This window comes from Euleptes europaea, chromosome 2 (assembly GCF_029931775.1).
Source record: "Euleptes europaea isolate rEulEur1 chromosome 2, rEulEur1.hap1, whole genome shotgun sequence".
NCBI lineage: Eukaryota > Metazoa > Chordata > Lepidosauria > Squamata > Sphaerodactylidae > Euleptes > Euleptes europaea.
In genome coordinates, this window is record NC_079313.1 from 6,196,535 (window position 1) to 6,215,150 (window position 18,616).

Here is an 18,616-nt window from a genome sequence, read left to right on the forward strand (position 1 = left end):
GAGCCCATCCAGAACTGCTTCATAACTTTTATTTTATTTTTAATCGAACTGAGTTTGTAATCCTTGGTTTCCTATCTCGTTTATCTTGAAAACTATAAAAAAGGTATTTATATTACTATGCCGCTAAAGGAACTGAAGAGTTAACTTCCCTTACAAATTCAACACTCCGGGCTGGCCTCCTGCAACAGCAACGTTTTGTGAGCGGCTAGAATACTTCACACACCCACACACAAGTGTGCGTACAAGAAAATAGGTAAGGGAACAGCAGCAAAAAAAAAAATCAAGCTTCCATAAAATCTAAACAAGGAATTGTCTTTTATTTTTATTTTATTTTAAATTAGTGCCCCTGTTAAGAGCTGAGATGATGCGTAGCTTTAATAACTACACTACAATTTAGTTACATGTTTTTGTAAAAACCACAAGAGACTCAACGGAGCGGGAGGAGGCGCGCTTTCCAGCCCTGGATGCCAATTAAGGTGCAGCAGGGATAATATGTGTTTTGCGCTTGTCACGGGCACCACAATCGCACATCTGAACTTATCCACCACCAAGGCTTGCTCCGGACCCTCCCTGTTCACTGGTTTTGAAAACACTGGCGAATTTTACTCGGCTGTATCGCTGGTAGAACAGAGGGTGCTACGTATTCCGGATGCAAAGAGCACCCTGCCATGAATTTGCATAGAACGCTGAACGAAGATACAACACTCTGTTGTGTTATCTTCCTTCTGATGTTCCAAAGAATGGAAGGAAGGAAGGAAGGAAGGAAGGAAGGAAGGAAGGAAGGAAGGAAGGAAGGAAGGAAGGAAGGAAGGAAGGAAGGAAGGAAGGAAGGAAGGAAGGAAGGAAGGAAGGAAGGAAGGAAGGAAGGAAGACCAGCAGAAACACCCTCAACTGCTGGTGCCCATTTAGTCCTCGGTATCTTCAGACGTATTCTTCCACAATAGTCCGTCCCCAGAATGAAGGCAACGAGAAGTTTAAAAGGACCAGCACTGGCTTTGGCATAGTTAAATTGTGGAACTCCCTGCCCCAGGATGTGGGGATGGCTGCCAACTTGGGAGGCTTGAAGAGGGGAGTGGATACGTTCATGGAAGATAGGGCTATCCAGGGCCACTAGTCAAAATGAATGCATACCTATTTTCTACAGTATCAGAGGAGCATGGCTATTACATTAAGTGCTGTGGAACACAGGCAGGATGCTGCTGCAGTCGTCTTGTTTGTGGGCTTCCTAGAGGCACCTGATTGGCCACTGTGCGAATGGACTGCTGGACTTGATGGACCTTGGATTGATCCAGCATGGCTTTTCTCCCTGCCCCAGGATGTGGTGACGGCTGCCAACTTGGAAGACTTTAAACGGGGAGTGGACATGTTCATGGAAGATAAGGCTATTCTTGGCTACTAGAAAAAATGGACACTAGTCATGATGCATATCTATTCTCTCCAGGATCAGAGGAGCAGGCCTATTATATCAGGTGCTGTGGAACACAGGCAGGATACTGCTACCATCGTCTTGTTTGTGGGCTTCCTAGAGGCACCTAGTTGGCCACTGTGTGAACAGACTGCTGGACTTGATGGGCCTTGGTCTGATCCAGCAGGGCTTTTCTTATGTTCTTAACCCCTTATACGCAAGTTCACCATTAAGCAGTGCTGCTTTTGGATGCCACTGGGGATTCTCTGTGAAAGAGCTTACAATCAGAACATTTTAAGAGAGCATGGAAGTTCTCCAGTGGTCTAACAGAACAAAAAAAGTGGCACAAAGAACGTGCTCAGACTGCTCAACTTATCCAGCCTATGAAAAGGGATGTCTGTAGAAGCCATTAAACAGTGCTAGACAATACTGATATTAATATCCCTAAGCAAACTCTTTTCGTGAATTTGGGGGGGGGGGGATCAGGTCTCATTGCTACACCTCTCACCCGCCAGCCTCCAGACAAGAAAACAAGTTTATCTACCAAACCACTAACTATATCCTCGGTTCCTTCACCAGAAGATAGGTAAAAAGATAAAGGTCCCCTGTGCATGCACCGGGTCATTCCTGACCCATGGGATGACGTCACATCCCGACGTTTACTAGGCAGACTTTGTTTCCAGGTTGGTTTGCCAGTGCCTTCCCCAGTCATCTTCCATTTACACCCAGCAAGCTGGGTACTCAAGATACTGCTAGCCAAATTGTCTTCTAGGAAAAAAATAATCTGCATCACAAAGACAGTGAAGTATAGCTGGCCACTCAACCAACCTACTTAAGAGTTGACACAGGGAAACTCTTTAACAGCCCCAGAGTCTGAAGTAGCTCCAAACCCACATACAGTTCTAGCCTGCGGGACGATGCTGCAGGATACTCCTCCATAGCAGGGCGTCTTAAACTTTTCCCACTCGCGACCCCTTTTCGCCTGAGAAATTTGTATGTGACCCCAGGTATATAGGTATATAAAGTAGGTATACAAATCAAACATTTACGGATAATAAATCATAATTTCTAGCTAGATTAAACGCTACCCCTTCAATGGTTATGCAAGGTAGAATTCTGAATTCACCATACTGGGAAAGGACTTGTCCGTGCTCTTCTGGCTCCATCGATTCATTAGCTCATGAAACGCCGTTTCTATGAGGACCTTAGAGCATGATATATCTCTCCTCTTTTAATACATAAATCCAAGGCCTCTGTGCCTGATATAATGTCTTCGTTTAAGTGATAGGGATCCCAAGGCTACATTAGCAGTGGCAAAATTTATCTCAGTCCTTATATCCCCCAAACATTAGATTCAAAACTATGCTGCTCAAGATCAATGGATCAAGGAGCTTCTAAGGAATAAAGGAAAGGAATAAATCATAGAGAAATTTATTTTAAAACAATTATTTGGTGCACATATAATTTTACCATTTACTGTTGCCAAATTTTTCACAACCCCTGCATTCAGTTACACGACCCCATATGCGGACTATATGGGGTCAGGACACACAGTTTAAGAAGCTTTGCTCTATAGGAAGAGGGAAACCCCTGGATACACAGACAACCCTCCCTCCACAAAGAAAAAGGCTGCACCCACAGGAAAGGTGATCCGCTCATCCATCTATGCCAGCCTGGGGATGCTAATGGGCCTTTTGACAGTCTGTATCATGACCTTACAAGAAGGCTCTGGCATTTGCGACCACCTTACCCAGGCAACAATAATAACCACCGTTCTTCAACCGAGAGAAGATGTCAGTTGCTCTGTGCATACAACTCAGGAACTCGTGAGAGACACAAGTTGTATCTGTAAGACAAACTGGTGATGGGGGCAAGTGAAGAAACAGAACTGCAATTATGTCCCATGCACCACACAGTTGGGCAAATTCTAATGATTACATTAGTCCCTCTTAAAATTTCCCTCCTGTAAGCAGGTTGACTGCCCCCACTCCACTACATGGTAAATGATGTGTCTCAAAAGAAAAGAAAAAGACACCCTTATTATGTGCAAGCACCCCCTCAAAGAAGCAGCTGTTTCCGATCCTGCCACAGATAACTATTTACCGTACACAATTTGTAAGAGGGTGCCAATTGTTCACTGTCGCAAACAGACAATTGTAATACAAATTGCTCAGTGCCTAGCCGTAGGTATTATTACTAATAATGGTAATTGGTAACAGCAGCCGCCCAAACCACAAACTAGCCTCAAAGCTGCCACTGAAGAAAGTGTTCCTTTAAATTTCAGCCTGTTCTCCTGCAACCCATGAATTATGTCCTAAATATTTGAAACATTGAAGGATTTTTTTCCAAGTACACATGAATACATGAAGCTACCTTATACCAATTCAGACCCTTGGTCCATCAAAGTCCGTATTGTCCACTCAGACCGGCAGCGGCTCTCCAGGGTCTCAGGCAGAGGTCTTTCACATCACCTACTTGCCTGGTTCCTTTAACTGGAGATGCTGCCAGGGATTGAATCTGGGACCTTCTGCATGCCAAGCAGATGCTCCACCACTGAGCCACCGCCCCTCTCCACGGCTCTCGGGCAGAGGTCTGTTCACATCACCTTCTGTATGCAAAGCAGAGGCTCTACCACTGAGCCACGGCCCCTCCCCAAGTATCCTTCTACTTTCCTTATAATTCGATACTGATAGCTGGGATAGTAAATAAGCTCCCTTTTTTAAAAAAATCCCTCCCAAGTTCTGGAGCAAACCGATATTATGACACTCCATCAGTTCAAGTGGGGAGGTTAACACACACACCCCACCCAGCCTCTCAAACTTACCAACAGACACAGGTAATAAATGAATTCTCTACTTGCGGTACATCATAATTTGCCATAAAAATAAGCATAACAAAAAAGGAACATCCACTGAGGCCCTCACAACCAGCCCTGCAGATGGGGAGTCAGAAACCCCCAACCAAAACAGAAGAGGGTTATTTTTCCTTTTGTAACCGATACAGGTTTGACTGGACAGTAGCGAGTTCTTAAGTTTGTAAACGTTTTGATGAATTGTTCCAAACGAACCATACATGTATAAATAATGAGGTTCCAAGCCTGCTCCTTCTCTTATGATCGCCCCAACTCAAATAACATGTGAGGGATTTATTATTCCCACAGGCATAAATGGACAGCGGTTTTAACCACCCCTTAAACGCATAAAAAATTCAGGGACGCAATAATTGCCCTCCACTGCAGTTACCCTCCCACATGCACTCACGGGAAAGATTATCACCGCCTGATACACACATAAAATGGGGACGAGTCATTAAGCTCCAGTTCACCATTCCCTAACATTCATGTAAATGAAGAGAAGTATGCACACACCATCTCACAGTTCCTTTCCCCACCCCACCAAAAATACAAGGGAGGATTTGTGAATACCTCTTCCACCAATATATGCATAAGTGGCGGCTGGGGGGAGGTTGCATTAACCATTCCATCGCCAATACGCATAATGGAGGCATGTACGCAGAATTTGTTTCCTTTTCTACATATGTTGGCGAAGGGTTCGCTGTTAACCCTCCTCATATGCACATACACATAAACACAATTTCCCAGCATACATATAAGTGGGAGGGGGAATCACGAACGCCCCCGCCACTCCTCGCAACGCCAGTTCCCACATAATAGCAAGAGCTATTAGTTTATGCATAAAAACCAAGGTGTTTCATTACCCCCGTTCCAGAAAACATTGTGGAAAATATATTAATTTCCCAACAAACCATCAATTGAAGAGAGTGGGAGAGAGCGCTATTTAGACTTCATTGGTTCTCATTCACGTAATAAGGGTGTTATTACCTTTGCTGGTGTTTCCCCAACATAAATATATAGGTACATTTATTAATCCATCCTTCCATGCAGACATAATAAGGAGATGGTCCACCAACCTCACAACCCTCCAGGGAAGGTTTATGTTTTATGAACGCTGACTTACTAATGTCACTGTACCCATAAATTGCAGTGGGGTGTTACTGTCGCTCCCCCTTCCCTGAAAACTGGGGGTGTCACTAACCTTCCCCGTAGGCATAAAGGAAGATTTGATTTCCTCCCCCCCTATCTGAAAAGGAGCGTGCTTATGAATGGATCCCTTTCCACACAATTCTTTCTGCGTGTTCCAGGGGGATCCACCCCAATCTCCCTCTGCCTCCACATTCCCCCTCCCTTATCTATACACAGGGAGGTTATTGATATTGGCTCTATGCGGGGAGGGGCAGCAGTGGTGATTGATGCTACCTCTGGAGAACCCCCTCCCCTTATTGAACACATGAAACTGCCTTATACTGAATCAGACCCTTGGTCCATCCAAGTCAGTATTGTCCACTCAGACCAGCAGCAGCTCTCCAGGGTTTCAGGCAGGGGTCTTTCACACCACCTACCTGCCTAGTCCCTTTAACTGGAGATGCCGGGGATTGAACCCGGGACCTTCTGCATGCCAAGCAGATGCTTGACCAATGAACCACGACCCCTCCCCTATGAAACAGCCTTATACTGAACCAGGCCCTTGGTCCATCAAAGTATTGTCTGCTCAGACTGGCAGTGGCTCTCCAGGGACTCAGGCAGGGGCCTTTCCCATCACCTACCTGCCTGGTCCCTTTAACTGGAGATACCAGGGATTGAACCTGGGACCTTCTGCATGCCAAGCAGGTGCTCTGCCACTGAGCCTTCCCTTATGATGGGCTCCATCTCAGTGTCCCCTCACCTCTCCAGGAGGGGGGTGGGTGGGCCAGCTCCATCCCTTCACACACCCCCATTTCTCTGTTTCCTCTCCATTGACAGTGATTGACACCATCTCCTCTCTGAGCCCCCCGCCCTTTCTAAGGAGGAGATCCACCCCGATGGCTTCCCTCCTTGTAAATTGGGGGGGGGGTGTTTTGCTAGCTATAACATTCGCCCACACACCCCCTTTTTTTTTAATCCCCTTGGTTGGGAATGGTTTTTCATGCCCTCTTTTTTGGGGGGAGGGGGATCCCCACCTCGTCACACAACCCCCCCCAGTCCCTTCACCTAATGGGGGGATGGCTACTGAAGCCCCCCCCTTCAGAGCCTCCCCTCCTCAGAGAAAACCCCGCCCCTTCCCCGCCCACAGGCGCCCCCCTCCTTCAGGACCCCCCCTCTCCTGAAGATAAAATACCCCTCCCCCTCCCCCGACGCGCCCCCTCCCCCCTTTTCTGCGGGAGACGGGGCTGCCCCTCCCCCTTCTCTGAGGGAGGGGGCGGCCTAGGACCACTCCCCTCGTTTTCTGAGGGGGGGTCCCCTCCCCCGCCCCTTCCCCTCCCCCTCCCCCTCACCCGGTGGGCGCGCGTCAGGCTGAGGTCCTTCATGACCTCCTCGAAGGCCGCCGTCTCCTCGGCCTGCTTCTGGTTGTGCAGCGCGATCTTCTCGCTGAATTTCCGCGGGTTGTTCGACGAGGCCGCCATCTTTGCCCGTCCGCATCCCTCCCCCTCCCCCCCTCCGTGCTCCCCCCCCACCGCCCGCCTCAGCGCTCGAGACGCCGCCGCCAACGACCAGGCGACGCCAACGCGCATGCGCCGCGCCAGGCCCGGCCGCCGGAAAGGGGAGGGGAAGGCAGGCGCAGCGAGCCCGGAGGGGAAGAGCGGGCGGCACTGCGCATGCCCCCGGCGGCGGGAGAGACGGAGCGCGCAGGCGTGAGAACAGGCAGAATAGTGGCGGGGATAAGGGAGGAGGGCCGCCTCGGACCTGGCCGCGCTCCAGTGCGCAGGCGCGCCGAGCGGGCTGCCCGGAGCCGCCTCGGAGACAAGGATGCGCCGCGCGTGCGCGGTTGAGGCCGCTCTGCTTCCCCCTGTCCGCGGAGGCAGGCGCGTCGAGCACTTTGCCTAGCTCCACGTCGCGCTTGCGCAGTGCTTCTCCGCGACTCAGTCGTATTGCGCACGCGCGGTTCTCCTCGCCTCTTCTACCTCGACGATGTGATATAGCGACGACATTCAGTCGTGGCTGAATGGAGCCCCCCTGTACAGGCGCAGTCTATCTCTGACCGTTGGAATTTAGAGCGGACACGCGGTCCAAGAGCTTCTGATAGGGTTGCCAACCTATATCGATGACATTCAGTCGTGGCTGAATGGAGCCCCCCTGTACAGGCGCAGTCTATCTCTGACCGTTGGAATTTAGAGCGGACACGCGGTCCAAGAGCTTCTGATAGGGTTGCCAACCTATATCGATGACATTCAGTCGTGGCTGAATGGAGCCCCCCTGTACAGGCGCAGTCTATCTCTGACCGTTAGAATTTAGAGTGGACACGCGGTCCGAGAGCTTCTGATAGGGTTGCCAACCTATATCGATGACATTCAGTCGTGGCTGAATGGAGCCTCCCTCTACAGGCGCAGCTTATCTCCGAGTATTACAGTGCATTCCTAAGGACAGTTACTCCAGTCTCTCCTTAGGAATGCACTGTTAGACTTTAGAGGGGACATGTTTTTGTTATGACCAGCCCAAGAGCTGATAGGGTTGCCAACCTATATCGATGACATTCAGTCGTGGCTGAATGGAGCCTCCCTCTACAGGCTCAGTCTATCTCTGACTGTTAGACTTTACAGGGGACACGCTTTTGTTATGACTGGCCCAAGAGCTTCTGATAGGGTTGCCAGCCTATATCGATGACAGTTGTGGCTGAATGGAGCCTCCCTCTACAGGCGCAGTCTATCTCCAACTGTTAGACTTTAGAGGGGACACGTTTTTGTTATGACTGGCCCAAGAGCTGATACAGTTGCCAACCTCCAGGTGGTGGCTGGAGATCTCCCACTATTACAACTGATCTCCAGCTGATAGAGATCTGTTCCCCCGGAGAAAAACGGCCGCTTTGGCAACTGGACTCTATGGCATTGAAGTCCCTCCCCCTACAAACCCCGGCCTCTTCAGGCTCCGACCCCAAAATCTCCAGGTATTTCCCAACCCAGACCTGGCAACCCTAGTTTCTGACCACTGCTGAAAACAGGATGCTGGACTACAATACATTTTAATTTAAGCCAGCAAGACTCCTCTAATAGAAGCTTGTCAGTAGGGTTGCCTGGTCCCTCTTCACCACTGGTGGGAGATTTTTTGGGGGCGGAGCCTGAGGAGGGCAGAGTTTGGGGAGGGACTTCAATGCCATAGAGTCCAATTGCCAAAGCCACCATTTTCTCCAGGGGAGCTGATCTCTATCGGCTGGAGGTCAGTCGTAATAGCAGGAGATCTCCAGCTAGTACCTGGAGGTTGGCAACCCTACTTGTCAGTGCCAATTGCATTCGCAGTCTGATTCGGCATAACTGGTGAGCACAGATTGTGTGCAAGCTGCTTCCAGAGACAATATCTGGCTGTTCCCTGGATCCACATATGCCCGAGGTCCAGTAACAGGGCCTAGCTGTAAAAACCGAAATTAAACTATTCAGGAAATTTGCAAGCTGCCTCCCCAGCGGCGGCTCACAACTGAAACAAGAAAAACCAATCAACACAATAAGTACAGAAAAGAAATTGTGCAATAAAACAAGTCAGGACAACAGCCAAATAGAATAAGTCAGCCTGACAAGTAGATGCATCCCTCAGAGGGAGCTGCTAGGGTTTCCAACCTCCAGGTACTAGCTGGAGATCTCCTGCTATTACTGTTGTGCCTAAAAAACGCTATCCAGATAGGTCAGATCAAAGGATAACGCACTGGAGATCAGGAGTTAGTTTTACAGCTGTGCCGTTTAATGGTACCAATTTAAACAATACAAGCTGGGATCAAATCTCTCCAGCCGAGACCCCAGAGAGCCACACTGCAGAAAGAATCACATTTCCATTTAGCATTGATCAACCTTTTATACACTTTCTCTTCAATTCCTTCAATAATGATACTTTTCTGTTTTTCTCATGCTGTCATTCTTAACAAACCATTCTGCATTAAGCCAGTTCTTTAGCTGAACGTGAACTTCTCGTTACCAAGATAACACACAGGCGAAGCAGGGATGTTGCGCATTAAGGAATGTTAGTGTATGTGCTTTATGCAGACTAAGTGAATTTGAAAGCAAGAGAAGACGGGGGGGGGGTGTTCTTGACACGCATTTATCTACAGGGGTGTCATGTCTACAAGGGAGGATTCCTGCACCTGCTTATGTACGCAGGGACAGTTAATAGTGCCACAGGTGTGTGCAAAGTGCCGTCAAGTCGCAGCCGACTTATGGCAACCCCTTTTTGGTGTTTTCATGGCAAGAGACTAACAGAGGTGGTTTGCCAGTGCCTTCCTCTGCACAGCAACCCTGGTCTTCCTTGGTGGTCTCCCATCCAAATACTAACCAGGGCCGACCCTGCTTAGCTTCTGAGATCTGACGAGATCAGGCTAGCCTGGGCCATCCAAATAAAATACCTTTATTTGGGGCACTTCATTCCCCCCTTTTCATGTTAATTGACATTCCTGTCGATTCTAGGGTGATTCCAGGAGATTCCTGGAGCATTACAACTGATCTCCAGCCAATTTAGATCTGTTCACCTGGAGACAATGGCCACTTTGGCAACTGGACTCTATGACATTGGAGTCCCTCCCCTCCCCAAACTCTGCCCTCCTCAGGCTTCACCCCAAAAATCTCCCGCTGGTAGTGAAGAGGGACCTGGCAACCCTAGGCACGACGCTCCTCCGATAACCACTTGCTGGTGGTTCCCGGCCCGAGAAGAACCCGGCTGTCTTCGACCGGGGCCAGAGCCGGCCTGCTGGAGCTCTCTGTTGAATGAGTCCAAGCCCCTGAGGAACCTCGCACCGTTCCTCAAGGCCTTCCAAGACAGAGATGTTCCACCTGGCCGATGGTTGAGAACACCAACGGAGAGCCAGCGTGGTGCAGTGGTTAAGAGCAGTGGTTTGGAGCAGTGGTCTCTGATCTGGAGAACCGGGTTTGATTCCCCACTCCTCCATGTGAGCGGCGGAGGCTAACCTGGTGGACCAGGTTGGTTTCCCCGCTCCTCCACACGAAGCCAACTGGATGACCTTGGGCTAGTCACAGCTCTCTTTGAGCTCGGTCAGCCTCACGTACCTCACAGGGTGCCTGTTGTGGGGACGGGAAGGGAAGGTGATCGTCAGAGGTTTGATTCTTCTTTAAATGGTGGAGAAAGTGGCAGAGAAAGCCGGTGCTCCAAACCACCGCTCCAAACCACCGCTCTTAACCACTACACCACACTGGCTCCCTAAAGACAAACGGGCTTGAGAGGAGGGGCTTAACAGGAGGGCTGGCCAATAATGGAAGGAGGCAGGCCTTGAAGTAGGCTGTCCCTAAGCCATTTGAACCTCCATGTTCAGAGGCAGTGTATCTCCATAGCTGGAGGGGACCCAGGAGGGCAGCAGCTCCACCCAATGCCTCTGCCCCTTCTATGACAGTAACTTCAGACTGGCTCCTCTCCTCCTCTCCCCCCCCCCGGGGGGGGGATTAATACCACGTCAACAGAGTTCTCCCTGCCAGCCACGCTCTGTTTCCAGAAATGTTTTGTTGCGCTGGCCAACGTTCAAAAGAGGGTACCATCTGGAGTTTGTTTTTCACTCGGGTGTCATAACTCGGCCCAAATGCTGCGTGGGGGGCGGGGAGGGAGGTGTCGATGGCGCCTTGCCAGCAGTTGGGAGACCGCCTGACAAGCATCCTCCCTTTTGAATCCTGCTCCAGAAGACGGGGCCCTTTTCGCTATCGGGGCTGCAATTTGCCCCTGCTTCTGTTCCCCACACGGATCCCACATCTCCTCAGCCACGGAGCTGTGATGTGATACTTCACAATGAGTCAGTCTTTTCACTGTTGTGTTAAATGGACACTTTTTATTTTTATTTTTGGAACACGGGCGGCCACCAGCTTGTAAAGATTAGCAGCTTGTGCAGTGGTTGCTTGCAAGAGGAGGAGGAGGAGGGGAGGGGCCACGGCTTAGTGGTGGAGCATCTGCTTGGCATGCAGAAGGTCCCAGGTTCAATCCCTGGCATCTCCAGTTAAAGGGTCTAGGCAAGTAGGTGATGGGAAAGACCCCTGCCTGAGACCCTGGAGAGCCATGGAGAGGGGCTGCAGCTCAGTGGCAGAACATCTGCTTGGCATGCCGAAGGTCCGAGGTTCAATCCCCGGCATCTCCAGTTAAAGGGACTAGGCAAGTGGGTGATGTGAAAGACCCCTGCCTGCCTGTGACCCTGGAGAGCCATGGAGAGGGGCTGCAGCTCAGTGGCAGAACATCTGCTTGGCATGCAGAAGGTCCCAGGTTCAATCCCCTACATCTCCAGTTAAAGGGACCAGGCAAGTGGGTGATGTAAAAGACCCCTGCCTGAGACCCTGGAGAGCCGCTGCCGGTCTGAGTAGACAATACTGACTTGGATGGACCAAGGGACCGATTCAGTAGACGGCAGCTTCACGTGTTCAAGTGTTCAAGAAGAAGAGGAGAAGAGTTGGTTTTTATATGCCGACTTTCTCTACCACTTAAGGAAGAATCAAACCGGCTTACAATCACCTTCCCTTTCCCCTCCCCACAACAGACACTCTGTGAGGTAGGTGGGGCTGAGAGAGCTCTAAGAGAGCTGTGAGTAGCCCAAGGTCACCCAGCTGGCTTCCTGTGGAGGACTGGGGAATCAAACCCGGTTCTCCAGATTAAATTCCGCCGCTCCAAACCACCTCTTAACCAACCAAGCTGGTGTAATGGAAGGGAAGGCGACTGTAAGCCGGTTTTGATTCTCCTTAAAAGGTAGAGAAAGTTGGCAAACAAAAACCAGCTCTCCTCCTCCTCCTCCTCCTCGTTAGCCCTAAACCAGAAGGGACAAAGGAGCCAGATCTGAGCAAGAGGGACAAAGTGACAGCAATCTTTGCCATTTAAATTCCCTTCAGTGCCTTGATACACACGACTCCTTTTGGGTACAGCCGCTTCTCCGGCACACTGACCTGGAGGAAAGCAAAAGAGGGGTCTGCAAACCTGTCTTCTGAACGCCCGAAGCTGCCTTATGCAGCATCATACCCTTGCAGGGCCATCTTAACGCACGGGCACACTGGGCAGTTGCCCAGGGGCCCCACGAGCTTAGGGGCCCCATGCTAATCTATGTACGCTGTGACTTGCTGTCAATGAATAAAAAAAAATACTATAGGTAAAGGTAGTCCCCTGTGCAAGCACCAGGTCATTCCTGACCCATGGGGTGACGTCACATCCTGACGTTTACTAGGCAGACTTTGTTTTACGGGGTGGATTGCCAGGGCCTTCCCCAGTCATCTTCCCTTTACCCCCAGCAAGCTGGGTACTCATTTTACCAACCTCAGAAGGATGGAAGGCTGAGTCAACCTTGAGCCGGCTACCTGAAACCAACTTCCGTCGGGATCGAACTCAGGTCGTGAGCACAGCTTGGACTGCAGTACTGCAGCTTACCTCTCTGCGCCACGGGGCTTCTAAATAAATACTATACTAAGCTATAAAAAGCCCCGTGGCGCAGAGTGGTAAAGCTGCAGTACTGCAGTCAAAGTTCTGCTCATGACTTGAGTTCGATCCCAACGGAAGTTGGTTTCAGGTAGCCGGCTCGAGATCGACTCAGCCTTCCATCCTTCCGAGGTCGGTAAAATGAGTACCCAGCTTGCTGGGGGGGTAAAAGGGAGATGACTGGGGAAGGCACTGGCAAACCACCCCGTAAACAAAGTCTGCCTAGAAAACGTCAGGATGTGACGTCACCCCATGGGTCACGTTACCCCATGCTTGCCATCTCCCGGATTGGAGACATGGCAACCCCAGAAGCTACGTGTCGCCACCGTCCCAGCCGTGCAGCACACCTCAAACGCTATGGAAAGGGCTCCCGCACCGTCCCGCGAAACAGGCAGGAAGGAACCACGGGTGGGACGACCCCTCCAAGTGAACCAGAGGGAATCCATTTTCCTGTGTCCCCATTCGAGTGTCCAGCAGAAGTCATTTCGCAAGGAACAACCAGATACGTAGCCAGCACCCACCCCTCCATCTGCATGATTAACAACCTATCGGAAGCCTCCGTGATATCAGCAACTAAGAATCGCTCATCTGACATTGCGAAAGTGACTCACCTGGGCACAGCTGTTCGAGCCTTTGTTTAAACCACTAGTTCCCAACCAGGGGTCCGTGGACCCCCAGGGGTCTGCGAGAACTAAATTAAGGTCCGTGAAACAAAGTTATAAACCCATAATAAATTAATATTTTCAATTAAAAGCTCTCTATTATAAAAAAAATGTTCAAATATTATTCTAAGTTTAATAACAGTTATGATTAAAGTTTATTTTCAAATTCTCTGAATTTTTATTTTGAACCTTGGGGTCCCTGCACCGAGCAAAAAAGTCCTAGTGGTCCCTGGTCAAAAAAAGGTTGAGAACCACTGGTTTAAACCCATCAGCGATTGTCTCCAGACCCTCCTGGAATTGCGCAAGCCATAGGTTTTAGCCTACCTGTCTCAATTGCCCCCCTGACACACCTTAGCAGCCGGCCATTAAGGTTTCATTCACCTTTTGTGAATGAATGGGAACCACGAGGGGATAATCCCATTAGCCCCCCACCCCAAAAAGAGTATAACTGAGGTCGCTCTCAGCCATAAGCAAGCTAGCTCTCTCCCTCCCGTACTCGCTGTCACTCTGTCGGAGTGGACAGTGATGCTCGAACATGCAGGGGACCCCCCCTGCCCCCCTTTTATTCCTCTCTGCTGCATGGAACCGGATGTCCCCCCCTACAGGATCAGGTGCACTATAGCCCCTCTTCAAAAGGAAATCTGCCATATTGGCAAACGTCTCTACTCTACCACCTTTTTATTGTTTTGTGTGTGAACATATAATCAAGTAAACACCTTTCAATTTTAACTCCATTGCTTCTGCCTTATCCTTTGAACCACGGAATGGACTCTGGTAGACACAGGCTTAGATCCTGCAGTTATGCCCATTGCCGGTTATTGATTTGCTAATTCCCCCATATAAATATTCGTAACCGAGCAATTTGGCTAACAGTCAGGAATGACCCGGTGCTTGCACAGGGGACCTTTACCTTTTACCTTAAGCTATAAATATTTGTTATTGGAAAATGCATATTTAGCGTGTGATTTACTAAAGATAATGAACAATATTAATGTTAATTTGGGTTTGGGTGAAGAATACTGACGTATAATGTAAGAAAGGAGTTGGTTCATTATGGAAGCACCCTTACATATATCTTTAGTTTTATCCACCTTTACGTTTTTATTTCTGTGAGTGGTTGCGAAGGTAGGGGCCCCAGTGCACTGCTTTGCCCAGGGACCTATAATGCAATTAAGACAGCCCTGCAGCCTTGGGGAGGGGCTGTGGCTCAGTAGTAGAGCCTCTGCTTGGCATGCAGAAGGTCCCAGGTTCAATCCCCGGCATCTCCAGTTAAAGGGACTAGGCAGGTAGGTGATGTGAAAGACCTCTGCCTGAGACCCTGAAAAGCCGCTGCCAGTCTGAGCAGACAACACTGACTTTGACGGACCAAGGGTTTGATTTAGTAGAAGGCAGCTTCATGTGTTCAAGATCTGTTCCACCTACCCAGACTGGCAGCGGCTTTCCAAGGTCTCAGGCTGAGGTTTTTCCCATCACCCACTGCCTGGTCCTTTCAACTTGGAGATGCCGCGGATTGAGCCTGGGACCTTATGCCTGTCAAGCAGATGCTCTACCACTGAGCCACAGCCCTGCACCAAGATCGAATATGGCACATGCACCTCCTTCAACTATTCTGAGCTCCTTTGCTTCTGGAGAGTTTTTCGCCACCCAAATGTGTCTGCTTTGGGTGGGGGGAGGGATTTGAAGTTTAAATTGCTTTTTCGTTCCAATGAAAAATGTCAGTAGACCACTTTAAAAAAATAATCCCTGACCCTCTAACCAGCAAGCCGCAGGAGGGGTCTCCACAAACACTTCCTCCCCATCCCACTCGGGAGCAAAATGTTGTCTGGCTTCAAGCATCTGGTGCGGAGTTGTTTTCTGTTGCCCCAGAAGGTGGAACCAGAACCAACGGGTTGAAATTAAATCAAAAGAGTTTCACTCCAGACATTAGGAAGAATTTTCTAACAGTTAAAACGGTTCCTCAGTGGAACAGGCTTCCTCTGGAGGTGGTGAGCGCTCCTTCCCTGGAGGTTTTTAAGCAAAGGCTAGATGGCCATCTGTCAGCAATGCTGATTCTGTGGACTTAGGCAGATCATGAGAGGGAGGGCAGGAAGGGTTGCGTCAGAGTTTGGCTCTCGTGGCCCTTTCCTACATGCCCAGGGTAATGCCAATCGCCACTTTTGGGTCAGGAAGCAATTTTCCTCCAGGCCATATTGGCCAGGGATCCTAGAGGGTTCCTGTTGCCATCTCCTGGGCATGGAGTAGGAGTCACTGGAGTGTGGGAGGTAGTTGTGAATTTCCTGCATTATGCAGGGGGTTGGACTAGATGACCTCGGTGGGAACTTCCAACTCTATGATTCTAGTATTCTTTCTGCATAACATGGTGTTGGGCGGGAGCAGCAGCACAGAGGCAAAAGGTCCCTGCTCCACTGTGCGTACACACCTAGACATTCTCTCCTCCATCACTTTCTCACACTTTATACACTAAGCACATCAAAATAGACTGGAACATCAACACATCAGACCAGGCTTGGAAAAAAGTATGTTTTAATCGTGTTGCCAGGGAAGACGAAAAACAAGGCTAGCTTGCTCCGGAATGCAAATGCCGACCTGCTGTGGAAAGCTGCGGCCCAGTCCTGGTCTCCGTTAGCAGAATGTGCCTCTCCCGCCTTTTAAGACCTTCGTTCGGCAGGCCCTGGCGAAGAATTAGTGCATGAAGAGAGGAGAGGTGAGAGGGAAGGCTTCATAGGCGAGTAGCTGCTCGCCTGCTGTGGGAATCGAGAGGGCCTGATCCAGCACACCTCTCCATATGTATTTCACTGGTTTCAGCAAGCGGCAGGCGAGGGAGACGCAGCAGAAAGCCCCTTGCCCGTGCTGCAGTGACTTCCCTCCACCTTACCCGTAAAACCACTGCATTGGCAAGATTCCTCTTGCAGGGCCTTTTCCTGCCATCTCTTTGTGCACCGCCCCCCCATGGGGTTGCTAGCCAGTTCTCAAGGTGCGAGGGGCAGGTCAAGGGGAGGGAAAGGTTTGTCATGCAGAGGACGGTGCCGAGTTGCTTTCTGTTGCCCCAGAAGGTTGGACCAGAACCAATGGGTTGAAATTAAATCCATAGAGTTTCCGTCTAGGCATTAGGAAGAACTTTCTAAGAGCGGTTCCTCAGTGGAACAGGCTTCCTCGGGAGGTGGTGGGCTCTCCTTCCCTTGAGGTTTTTAAGCAGAGGCTAGATGGCCATCTGTCAGCAATGCTGATTCTGTGACCTTATACACAAGAGAGAACCTGTGCTGCTAATTCATAAGAACAGAAAATAATCACGTAGGCTAGTAGTAAATCACCAGTTCAATGCAATAGTATGTCATACATTACATCTTCAAAGATTCAGTCTAACCTCTTTTGACTAAAGATTTATCTTTTGGCAATTGTTTGAACTGCTTAAAAAATTGTAATGTATGACATACTCTTGCAATGAAATGATGACTTACTACTAGCCTACGTGCTGATTATTTTTTGATTCTGTGACCTTAGGCAGATCATGAGAAGGGAGGGCATCTTGGCCACCTTCTAGGGATTGGAGAAGGGTCACTGGGGGTGTAAGGAGGGGGAGGTAGTTGTGAATTTCCTGCATTGTGCAGGGGGTTGGACTAGATGACCCTGGTGGTCCTTTCCAACTCTATGATTCTGATTCTAAGAGATCTCGGCTGTGAACGAGCAACTGGGCTACTTATAAACTTTTGGAGGGGACAGAAGGGGGCAGCTTCCGGACTCCGGCTGAACCCGGAACTCGCACGGAAGGGGGCCGGTTGGCACCCAAGGCCCCCTGCTCCTTGGAGCAATGGTTGCCTTTCCGTGTGAGAAGCCGCCTCTGTGGCTCAGAGGAGCCCCCAGCTCCACCGTCAATGCCATACTCATAGTGATGGCCGGTGCCCATTTGCCATGGGGTACTCTGGATGTGCCATGAACACACGAAGCTGCCTTCTACTGAATCAGACCCTCGGTCCACCAGTCAGTCTACTCAGACCGGCAGCGGCTCTCCAGGATTTCAGGCAGAAAAGGGTCTTTCACATTACCTACTTGCCTAGTCCCTTTAAGTGAAGATGCCGGGGATTGATCCTGGGGCCTTCTGCATGCCAAGCAGATGCTCTGCCACTGAGCCGCAGCCCCTCTCCATGGCTCTCCAGGGTCTCAGAATCTTTCACATCACCTACTTGCCTAGTCCCTTTAACTGGAGATGCTGGGGATTGAACCTGGGACCTTCTGCATGCCAAGTAGATGCTGTTCCACTGAGCCACAGCCCCTCTCCATGGCTCTCCATGGTCTCAGGGTATTTCACATCACCTACTTGCCTAGTCCCTTTAACTGGAGATGCTGGGGATTGAACCTGGGACCTTCTGCATGCCAAGCAGATGCTCTACCACTGAGTCACAGCCCCTCCCAAGCGATGAGAGGGTTTTCCCCTGCTTCTCCGGGGTGGGGTCTGATTAGGTGTAGATGCGTGGCAGGAGTTTCTTCATACTTTTGGCCACATTCCTTTACATGCTTGGCCGCTTTCTCCTCTCTGGGACCGGTACCTAACATTGTAGCATGCCCAAGCGTCAGGACGCTTAGCACTCTGGGGTTAATGAAGAGGGCTCTCGCAAAGAGGGGCGCATCTGTGGTGGTAGATTTCAGACATGCCCTCCATGTGCCCGATGCTGCTCAAGGCACAAGGGGCACCCGCAGGCTAGCATGCCCCTGGCAAAAGCTTATCGCTGCTCAAAAAGTAGAAGCCAACCGATATATTGAGTGGTGTGGTACTTAGGACTAAACAACTAAGGGGAAAAGTACCACTATGCAAACATGAAACTGTTTTATATGTATTCATTAATGGTATACCATTCCGCTCAACGAAGCTAGAGACAGATGGATAAAACCTTTTATCTGGGAGTCCGTTTGTGAATTGGATAATTTCAGGGTTCTTTTAGCAGAGGTGGATTTTAATATTACTTTGGCAGTTGCCAAGTTTTTATCTCAGTCAATGAAGATAAAAAAATACTGATATCTAGCTAGCTAGTTCCTTGGTATGCCAATAAAGGTATTGAAAAATGGAATTGATGGTTCCTTTTTAATTTTGATTTTAGTGTGACACTGTTCAGATCCAAACTGGCCATATGA

General features: G+C 49.8%; 2 protein-coding genes across 2 annotated transcripts in view; both read right to left on the reverse strand.

Moving 5' to 3' along the window:
• CRTC1 (CREB regulated transcription coactivator 1) overlaps nt 1-6,889 on the reverse strand; it is a 72,403-nt gene extending 65,514 nt beyond the window's left edge. The window contains exon 1 of the mRNA XM_056844528.1: nt 6,737-6,889. Coding sequence (XP_056700506.1) covers nt 6,737-6,865 — 129 coding nt within the window. The 5' untranslated portion in view covers nt 6,866-6,889. The remainder of the gene's footprint in view (nt 1-6,736) is intronic.
• The window catches only part of UPF1 (UPF1 RNA helicase and ATPase), a 309,167-nt gene that overhangs the window by 178,273 nt on the left and 112,278 nt on the right, over nt 1-18,616 (reverse strand). The window lies entirely within an intron of this gene.